The 11,146-nt window shown below is 42.7% G+C and overlaps 1 protein-coding gene across 1 annotated transcript in view; it reads left to right on the forward strand.

Moving 5' to 3' along the window:
- The window catches only part of Map3k9 (mitogen-activated protein kinase kinase kinase 9), a 64,040-nt gene that overhangs the window by 8,958 nt on the left and 43,936 nt on the right, over window positions 1-11,146 (forward strand). Inside the window, exon 2 of the mRNA XM_013017697.1 lies at window positions 664-1,077. Within this exon, the coding sequence (XP_012873151.1) occupies window positions 664-1,077 (414 nt within the window). The remainder of the gene's footprint in view (window positions 1-663; window positions 1,078-11,146) is intronic.

An 11,146-nucleotide genomic window follows, 5' to 3' on the forward strand; every position in this document is an offset into this window, starting at 1 on the left:
CTTGAGCCACAGTGCTACTTCCGGCTTTTTTTTTTCTGCTTATGTGGTGCTGAGGAATTGAACCCAGGCCTCATGTATGCAAGGCAAGTGCTCTACCACTGAGCCACCTTCCCAGCCCTTTTTTTGGGGGAAGAGGGGTCATTCTGGGGGTTTGAAGTCAGGGCTTGGTCACTGTCCCTGAGCCTCTTTGTGCTCAAGGCTAGCATTCTACCACTTGGGCCATAGTGCCACTTCTGGCTTTTTCTGAATACTTTATTGGAAATGAGAGTCTTACAGACTTTCCTGCCTGGGCTGGCTTCAAACTGCAATCCTCAGATCTCAGCCTCTGGAGTAGCTAAAAATATAGACTTAAACCACTGGCTTCTGGCTCAGGGTATTTTTTTTCGGGGGGGGGTCGGTTATGGGGCTTGAACTCTGGGCCTGGGTGCTGTCCCTGAGCTCTTTAGCTCAAGTTGAGCGCTCTACCACTTGAGCTACAGCGCCACTTCCGGTTTTCTGGTGGTTTATTGGAGATAGGAGTCTCACGGACTTTCCTGCCTGGGCTGGCTTTGAACCATGATCCTCAAATCTCGGCCTCCTTAGTAGTTAGGATTATAGGCGTGAGCCACTGGCTTCCGACTTTAGTATATTTTTTTATTTGCTTCCTTTTATGTTCTTTTTCAGTGTTAGAGATTGATTTTGCGGAGCTAACGCTGGAGGAGATCATCGGCATTGGCGGCTTTGGGAAGGTCTATCGTGCCTTCTGGATAGGCGACGAGGTTGCTGTGAAAGCAGCTCGCCACGACCCGGATGAGGACATCAGCCAGACCATAGAGAATGTTCGCCAAGAGGCCAAACTTTTTGCCATGCTAAAGCATCCCAACATCATTGCCCTTAGAGGGGTGTGCCTGAAAGAACCCAACTTCTGTTTGGTCATGGAGTTTGCTCGCGGAGGGCCTTTGAATAGAGTGTTATCTGGGAAAAGGATTCCCCCAGACATCCTGGTGAACTGGGCTGTGCAGATCGCCCGAGGGATGAACTACCTTCATGATGAAGCAATTGTCCCCATCATCCACCGAGACCTTAAGTCCAGCAACAGTGAGTATAAAGAGCTGGGCTGCCCACTTAGTCCCTAGCTTTAGCAGGAGTGGGTTCCCAATGGAAACTTGTTTTAAAATGTTCCATCTTGGAGTGGAGATGTAGGGCTGGAATGCTAGGAAAAAGAGGTTAGAAAGAGATGGATGGAGGTACCTGAGGCATATGGGAGTAATTTTGAACTCATCAGACGAAGTTGACAGTGTGTGATTCTGATACACTGTGAAAAAAAAAAGGCAGGTTTATTTTCTCCCTTAAGGGAAATGTGTATGTAATCACACAGGGAGGTTTGCCCTTTGCGGAACAGCAGGTAAAGCAGACCTTTAACAGCTATTTGAAGTGCTGCCTCAACATCTCAACTCGAGGTGCCTGCTGGAGCAGATGCCATCAAACACTGAGGCATATTCAGCTTAAACTGAGCCAGTTCAGGTGCTGGTGTCAATCTGGAGAGCATGATATTGTTGATGGTATTATGTTACAGACCTCTTTGTAGCCCGAGGCTAGTTTTAATTAATTTCATAACTCTTAGAATTTAATAGCAGGGAACAGAGAAGTAACTGTTTATTAAGGACTCATAATCCACAAACTAGATTGTAAAGTAGGTGTGAGGTATAATTAAGCAGTAAGTTGCTAGAGACTTCAGTCTTTCACCTCTATAAGTATGCTAGGAATATGCTTCGTTTGGGGGTAATTTGCATTCTCTCTTGCTTAAACTGACTGTAGAGATGATAGAATTTCTTGATGTGTTTTAAGATCACTTTGAGCATCACGCCCCAGAGAGGAGGGCATAAATATATGTATATATAAATATATAATCCCAATTTACTTTAGAATAGTCAGTATTACGTTTTTTTTCTACAAGTACACTCTGCCTGCCTAATAAAAGAAAACTTTGTTTCTGAAGGAGTAGAAATATTAGATCCGTATTTTAGGTAAAATCTGTTTTTTCTCCCTTACTATTATTTTATCTCCTTACTTTGTAGTAATTCTTCCCTCCTCTAAAGCTCTGTTCTTTAAGGTATTAAACAATTAGGCTTTCAGTGACTTCTTTTCAGAATACTTTCTACCTAGAGATCACTCTGGATGATGGGATAAGAAGCAGCAGGTGTGTTGTTCAGAAATGTGACATTGAAGATGGATTTTCCTTATTTTTTCTTATGTCCTTACCATGCTGAAAGAACTGGGCAAAGCTATATTATATAACCAAGCCCATTTAGAAAGCTAGGTTAGGATAATAAAATTGTAAAAGTTTGTAAATTCCTCAGTGAAGTTTTCAAGCTAGACATAGAAAGTTTTCTTTCATAAGATATCTCTTTCAGATCTAGGTTCTCATGACTTAAAAAGCACTGCCAAAGTTAGGGTATTTGTAGGAGAGGGCAGGGGAACTGAATATCACTCTGTCATCCAGGCAACAATGCTCTTGTCCTTTCTGGGTCTTCTTTTTTTTCTTTCTGGATCTTAGAGTGCTAGCAGGGAATCTCTCAGGGAAGTGTGTTGTTGCAAAAATTGACTTCTACATAGGCAGCGTTTTAAAGGAGTCAGGCAAAACGTGGCCAGAAATGTTCATGATGCATGGAATGGCATGGTTGGTACTGATACTGATGTTAGCTGTAAATCTCACATGTGAGTTGGGTAACTCCTGGGTAATAGTCTATGGGTGGGTGACAATTATACGTACCAATATGAACCTAAATAACACTACCGTTCCTAATTCATTGCAGTGTGTGGAGAGCGTATTTGGAAATCTTTTTGGAAATGTGATGTCACTTCTTTGCTTATTGCTTTTAGTTTGGGAGTTGTAACTTCATTATTTTTTGTTTTGTTTTGTTTTGTTTTGTCTGTTGTGGGGCTTGAGCTCAGGGCTTGGGACTTGTCTCTGAACTTTTTCACCCTAGGCTAGTGCTCTGCCTCTGAGCCATAGTGCCACTTCCATTTTTCTGGTCGTTAACTGGAGATAAGAGTCTCACAGACTTTCCTCCCCATGCTGGCCTTGAACTATGATCCTCAGATCGCAGCCTCCTGAGTAGCTAAGATTACAAGGGTGAGTCACTGGTACCCAGCTGAGTTATAACTTCTTTATGTTTTGTAGCCTTGAGGACTTTGTCTTCTCTCTATATTTATTAGAAGTTCCAGAGAGCTGGATTCTGACCACTATCATGTAAGGGCAGAATACTGGAAATCATGTGTTAGTTTTGAGCCAACAGAGTGATGGATACATAGGAGTAGCCTAGTAGCCTTTCTGTGGTAAAGTAGTTGATGATAAACATTGATTTGTCATAAAGTCTTGGTGATTTATTAAATTGTTTTATTATGATGATCACCTATTTAAAACAGTTTTTTGATGTTTACTGATAATAAAAGATTTATGGCATGGACATTAGAGTACCCTGTGCTGGTGTATATTTGCCATTAAGTTTAGGTTTGATTCCATATAATATAGGAAACAAATCAAAATGACACTAAAATAAGATTTATTTTTCTTTGAAAAGAAGTCTGGAGGATTTTATTTAATTTAATTAATTTATTTATTTTGGGTCCAGTCGTGGGGCCTGAACTCTGGGCCTAGGCGCTGTCCCTCAGCTCTTCAGCTCAAGGCTAGCACTCTACCACTTGAGCCACAGCACCACTTCCGGCTTTTTTCTTTTTGCTTGTGTGGTGCTGAGGAATTGAACCCAGGGCCTCAGGTATGCAAGGCAAGTGCTCTACCACTGAGCCACCTTCCCAGAGATTCTTATCTACGATTAACCACCAGAAAATGGGAAATGGTGCTGTGGCTCAAGTGTTAAGAGCACTAGCCTTGAGATGACAAGCTCGGTGATAGTGCCCAGACCAAGTTCATGCCCCACGACTCGAAAGAAAGAAGGAAGGAAGGAAGGAAGGAGGAAGGAAGGAAGGAAGGAAAGAAGGAAGGAAAACTTTTTTTTTAACTGTATTTTTTTGTCTTTTCTTTTTTGGTATTGGGGATCGAACCCAGGACGTTGCGCTTGCTAGGCAAGCGCTTTGCCACTGAGCTACATCCCAGCCCAGAAAACTTTTTTTTTAAGAGTGAAGATGGTATTCCTTTTCAGCTGTATGGTTGGAAACTGAATACAGAGGAAGATTCTTGGGAAGTTTGTACAAACAAATGGTATATACTCCATCATAAAGTATAAGAATGGTATATATTCTACTCATTAAAAAAATCTTTTTTTTTTTGTTTTTGGGTCCGGTCATGGGGCCTGAACTCTGGGCCTGGGCACTGCCCCTCAGCTCTTCAGCTCAAGGCTAGTGCTCTACCACCTGAGCCACAGCGCCACTTCCGGCTTTTTTCTTTTTGCTTGTGTGGTGCTGAGGAATCGAACCCAGGGCCTCAGGCATGCAAGGCAAGCACTCTACCACTGAGCCACCTTCCCAGCCCTGTCCGGAGGATGTTAGATCAGGCTCTGCAGTGTCATCAGGCCCCAGGCTTGTGTTTCTTCCATCATCACGGCGTATGTTTGCATCCTTACTGTCACTTTCTGATTTTAGGTTACTATGGTAGTGCCAGTTATTTGATCCAAGTACAGGCTTAAAGGAAAAGGAAAAGCAGACATAGAAAATTTTCAATAAGGCCAGAGGTCCAACCTGAAAATCCCATTGTCTCTCTCAGCTCTTCAACTAGCACAGAAGCTTTGATTGCCCTGTCCCTCAAGCTGTCCTGGCCTCTCCTGAGTGAACTTGCTTACTTTGAATTACACTCCCAGGCCTGATAGCTTTCTTTTATGTGGAAACTGTTTGGAATCTAACAGTATACAAAAACAGTCACATGCCTGATCCTGTGGGGTCAAGGAGAAGGACTTTATCAAAGCAAAATACACAAAAATGTAAATCCAAGAGTGTGGTCAGTGAAGGGGAGATACTGGTGCAATGAGAATGACTGGTAGAGGCACCTGCCTCCACAGGTGCAATTGCAGAAGAATTTCCTGAGAAAGAATGTCACATGTGACCTGAGATTTGTGTTTCAAAATGTATAGGAAGACAAGAAGGTGCTTACTTTCTTTTCCGGAGACTTTTTTATTCCTAACCTAGTGTTGTTCACCTCATTCCTGTGAGGTAACTCAGGGCTTCTTACAGTGCAGACACAAAGCCATGTTTTCAGTGTCTGCTGGAGTCAAAAGGAGAATGTAACTTCTTCCACGGGCCCAGGAACATAGCCTTTTACATGGAGTCTTCAGTATCCCAGCCTCTTGGAGACCTATACTTTGTTCCTCTTATAAAGCAAGGATTGTGAACACAGGGCCTGTGTACCTCCTTGGAACTGATGCAGAGTGTGTATTGGTGCATTTTAAGGAAGAGGGTTACAACTTTTATTAATTCAAGTCTCAGAGAAAGTTATGATTCCACACTCTCATCAAGAGCTTAAATTGGCACATGTAGGAGGTAGAAGGAATATGGGCTCCATTGCCATTCTTGACACTGACTGGTTAGATGGCCTCGAGCCCATCTTGTGAGGTCCTAGACCTCAAATTCCTTATCTGTAAGGAATTCTTCTGTTGCGATGTTGGGTTTAGAGGTGTGGTTCAGCAAAAACATCAGGTACCAAGTTTGAATCCTGGTCTCAGACCAAAAAGAAAAAAAAAATCCTCTCTTCAGAAATTTGGATGAAATGCTGTCTGAGATCCCTCCTCAGACAGTGTGTATATTTGGGAACAGGTAATAACAATATAGTTTATATCTACATTTACATGAAAGGCTGCAGTGTGTCCAGGTTCCACACTTCTGGGCTTTTTACAGGGACTCGATTTCCTGAGAGAGACTCTTTGCTAAGTTTAGTTGGAAAACTGTGGACAGGAGCCTACAAGTCCTTCCCTTCCCCCACTGCTGCCCAGGCTGTGACAGATGGCCTTGCTGAGAGAAGATGCTCTGGTCACATGAGACATGAAAGGGATTTACAACAAAACAAGGACAACAGCCTTCATCCTGGAAGCAGGATACATACAGTAAAACCCCAGGTTTGCCCTTGGAGCTGGGCGTATGGGTGTCTCGGTCATTTGCTGCTAAGTATAGCAAAGAAGGTGCTGACTTGTACTTTTTTCTTGTACACTTTTGTGAGTCAACCTGGGGCATTTTCAGAGTGGTGCTGAGGAAGTGGAGATGTGGCTGATCAAAAAAGCCAAGTGAAGCCTGGTGCTGGTGGCTCACGCCGGTAATCCTAGCTACTCAGGAGGCTGAGATCTGAGGATCCACATTCAAAGCCAGCCCGGGTAGGAAAGGCCATGAGATTCTTATCTCCAATAAACCACATAGAAAACTGGAAGTGGTGCTGTGGCTAGGGCGCTAGCCTTGAGCTGAAGAGCTGAGAGGACAGTGCCCAGGCCCAGAGTTCAGACCCCACAACCGGACCCCACCCCAAAAAAAAAAAATAGTTTCATACTACATGTTTCTTTCCCTCCTAACTTCTTGGGCATGTGCTTTTTGTAGGAAACTTGATGTTTTGTTCTGAAAAGGAACCATTTACCTCTCAGGCTTGGTTTTGGGAACTACTGTGATATAACGGCAGGAACACTGATGTGGAGTCAGAGATTTGGACTGAAGCTACTTGCTTCTTGAGCACCCGTTGCTGGACATGTGGGGTTATCCTTATGGAGCTCCAAGAATCATATTGGTAGAACGTGGACAATACAGAAAACAGCTGTACTGTGTTAGGATGGTATGAGATAAAATGGGCTAAGCATTGCTCAGACACCACACCCAGTAAATGGTACTCCGCTTTTTTGCTATCTTAAGAATAGGGGAAACCTCTTTCTATTCCGAGACAAGATAGAGTTGGATTTTACTTAGGGAGCCTTCTCACTCTTAAGCTACCCAGGCTTACCTCTCCTAGCAAATGAGCAGATTTGTTTAAGCTAAAGCCTCTGAAAAGTTGATCCTCACCAACTTCTCTTTTTTTAAAAATCATTCTTTGTATTTTTTGGCTTGTTGAGATTTGAACTCAGGGCCTTGTGCTTGCTAGGCAAGTGCTCTACCACTTGAGCCATGCCTCCAGTCTCTTTTTGCTGTAGTTATTCCTCCCTTCCCTCCCTCCCTCCCTCCCTCCCTCCCCCCCTCCCTCTCTCCCCCCTCCCCTTCGCTCCCCTCTCTCCCTCCCTCCTTCCCTCCCTCCCTCCCTCCCTTCCTTCCTTCCTTCCTTGTCCTAGGGCCTGAACTCTGGGTCTGGGCGCTGTCCCTCAGCTCTTCAGCTCAAGGTTAGCACCTTACCACTTGGGCCACAGTGCTACTTTCAGCATTTTTCTGCTTATGTGGTACTGAGGAATTAAGCCCAGGACCTCATGAATACAAGGCAAGCACTCTAACATTGAGCCAACTTCCCAGCCTTATTTTTCTTTAAATAAATTTTTCTTTATCTTTAAATAGTGTACAAAGGGGTTTCAATTCAGCATTTCAGTTTTTGAGTTCAGTGCCTCTTGAAAGGCCCCCTTAGGGCCTTTTACCTGGTATCACCCTCACAACAATCCTCAGGTAGTTGAGATTATAAGTATGTATCAACAGCCTGACTTGCTTGGTCAGATAGTCTCCGTAACTTTTTGCCTGGGCTGGCCTTGAACTGTGGTCCTCTTGTGTCTGCTTCTCAGGTAACTGAGATTATAGGTGTGAGCCACCATGTCTGGCCCAACCAACTCTAGAAAAAACTCTTGTGGATCCAAATTTAACTTGAACTGCGAGGTTCCCTGGAAAATACTTCCTTGCCCTGTCAAGGCCTTTGGCATCAATAGATGGGACATCTGGCCATTTTATGGCTCTGCTGGATTCTCAGTTGATAATTAAAAATACTTTTGCCCCAGGAGGAAGGCAGGATATTTCCTTCCCTCCCTTCTCTGCTGTTGAGGTCAATGGGAGTATCTGTTTTCACATCTCCTCCTAGCTTCCTATTTAGCATTCTTGTGGCACAATCTCTTTAAAGACTGAATATTGTATTGAAGATGTGCTGTAGCACTCTCATGTGGAAAAGCAGTAAAGTGTTTGCCCTGTTTCCAACTTTATGGGAGAACTATATTTCATACAGCTACTTCCCCAGACTTACGCCAGCTTTAACTAGGTCCTCCAGGAGTGATTGTGATTTTGGTCACTGTAAATTCCAGCACTGCATCTTTTCCCATGTCTACCCTCTCCCTGATAGATATTTCCTAGACATTGCCAACCCTCTTCTCAGATCCTACATGTAACATGTGAATCCCTTTTTCTATTGGAGATCAACCCATGAGCTCTGAGTTTGTGTCCTGCCTAGCATACTTACTACTGAGTATCTTCAGCAAATGACTCACTGCATAGATGTGAAACAGGAATAATTATGACAGTATTTGTGTCATCTTACAGGATAGACTCAAGGATTAAATGAAATAATGTAAGCAAAGCTCTTAGCCATGCCTGACACTTAGTAAGTGCTGATGTTCAATGGATTGTAATTCTGGCTGCCACACTTGTACCCTCAGTATTTAAATCACAGTTTGTCCTGTGCTTTTAGTATACTTTATTGTGTATATGCCCATTTTGTGTTAGTATACTTTATTATGTATGTGCCCATTTTGTGTTTTCACATTCTCCTCAGTTGCACTATAGACTTAAAGCTTTTTAAAAGCAATGTGTGCACATGGGTATAAATAGCACAAAGAGTGAAACACCCCAAGCTTACTTTTTAAAATTTTTATTTATTTTTTATTTAAGTATTGTACAAAGAAGTTCCCATTCTATAAAACAGTATATGAATACAAGGTGTCTGACAACATTGTCACCCATCACCCAAGCTTACTTCTTAGAAGAAAATGCAATTACGTTAAAAAAAAATCTTTTGATAATTTAAGAGTTTTGGTAGGATTCTCTTTTCTTACTATTCTCTTTTTTCCTTTTAAAATGTTTTAGTCTAGGGGCTGGGAAGGTAGCTCAGTGGTAGAGCACTTGCCTTGCATGCCTGAGGCCCTGGGTTGGATTCCTCAGCACCACATAAGCAAAAAGAAAAAAGTGGGAAGTGACGCTGTGGCTCAAGTGGTAGAGCGCTAGCCTTGAGCTGAAGAACTGAGGGACAGCGCCCAGGCCCCACGACTGGACCCCCCCCCAAAAAATGTTTTAGTCTATAGTATTCTTGATAGCAAAAGTGTTGTGGTTTTGTTTTTTAACTACTCAGGGGACTGAGAATCAGAGAATCAAGGTTTCAAGCCAAACTGGGCAGAAAAGTCCATTAGTCTCCATCTTCCAAAATAACGCAAATACCTGGCTGGTAGCAGGGCTCAAGTGGTAGAGCACTAGGCAAGGGAGCACAGGCCCTGTACAAACCTCCAGTACCACCAAAAAAATAAAAAAGTTGTTTTCTTTAAGCCCTTGTTTTTGTATTTCATTTCCTAAGCTTTTCAGAATCCTGGGACCCTAGAAGAAAGTAGGAAGCCTCATGTTTGCCTAGAACTGTTCCACCCTAACTTTTGAATCATTCCTAAGAGCTATGGGGGCAGCAGGTCCTTGGCAGCAACTAGTCTTATGACCAAGAACTATCTCTGCAGTCCCTTGTGACTGCAAGTGGTGGTGCTGGTAAAGCAAGGCCACAGAAAAGAGAAATGAGTTATCCCAGCTTCTAGGGTTCAAACACAACCATTTCCATCTGTTACATTTAGTTCTCCTGACTCCTTTATCTCTATATACCTCCGCTCTTCCAATTATTTGAGTCTTGGTAGATGGGTTGTCTGGACAATTAGTTTTTTTGAGGGGGGGCCGGGGGAAGGAGTGCATCCTGTTAACCTTCATAAGTCTTAAGAGGAAGAAGAAATGGACAAGGGTTAGGGAAAATAGTAGTAGTTTTAACCTTTCTTTTGTGCCTGTTGATACAACGAGGGCTTACAGAACCGTGTAGTTGTGACCAGGAAGAGTTGAGGAAGACTTGCCCACAGTCACACAGTTTGAACTTTATTTCTTGTTAATGTTTGTCCTAAACCAAAATTCTGTTTACATACAGCTGTCCAAAAGTTGTACTAGAAGCTGCGATAGAAGTTTCTACTGAAGTGAGCTCTTGTTTTATATTATGGTTTTGTTTTTGTTTAAACAAAGGAAGTATAGATACATTTCAGATAAATTCACAAATAATGGTTATCAAAATAAAACCAAATTTAACCAGAAAAATAATATAAACATTGAAAAAGAGACCCAATAGGTCCTCGTGAGAATATGTGGTTTCGTTTTGCTAATAGCAGAGCCCTGTGTGATTATTCAGATGCCACAACTGTCAGCTTTCTATCTCAACCTCCTGGGACAGTGACGCTGGAGCTGGCTATATTGCCAGATGGATCATATGAGACCAGCATGACAGTTCCATTCCAATGGAGGAGAGCTAGGCATGCTCTGTACTGCCCACTTACAGTCTGGACTATTACCACGAAGGGAAGATGAAAGACAAGTTTGACTTTGCCATTCACTCCTTAAAGCTTCAGTTTGCTTTAGTTGCTAATGGACTAGCTCCACAATTCTTGACAAGAGAAGCCTCCTGGCTATTTCCTCCTGTCTCGTGAGAATCTTGACCATGCTGTTATTAGAACTTTTGAACTTTTGTGGTAGAAGGAAAGGGAAGGAAACAATGACTTAGAACCTTGTAAACTTAGTCTGGTAACTTTTATTTTTAAAACGGTGCCAAGGATTGCAAGTGCTCTACCATTGAGCTACATCCTCAGTGTCAAATACACTATTTTAAAAAGGAATTGATCATGAATTTAAGAGAGTCTTTGTTTAAGAGCAGTGGTAGGCATTAAAAGGCAGGATTTCAAATAGGGTTGCTGTGAACCCTGTGAACTTTTTGGAGGCAGAATAAAAATGAGTGAGTAATTTTCATTGAGTTTATGATGTTGTCTTTTCCCTTTCCCCTGATTGGACATATCTGAGCCCTGGACTTACAGCATATGAGTTTTATATGCATGACTTTAGGTTGCAAGGGCCACAAATCTGGCCAGTTTTAGGTATTTTCTCTCTCTCTCTCTCTCTCTCTTTTTTTTTGTCGGTCGTGGGGCTTGAACTCTGGGCGCTGTCCCTCAGCTCTTCAGCTCAAGGCGAGCGCTCTACCACTTGAGCTATAGCGCCACTT

The sequence above is a fragment of the Dipodomys ordii genome, unplaced genomic scaffold (assembly GCF_000151885.1).
Source record: "Dipodomys ordii isolate 6190 unplaced genomic scaffold, Dord_2.0 Scaffold2, whole genome shotgun sequence".
Lineage (NCBI taxonomy): Eukaryota > Metazoa > Chordata > Mammalia > Rodentia > Heteromyidae > Dipodomys > Dipodomys ordii.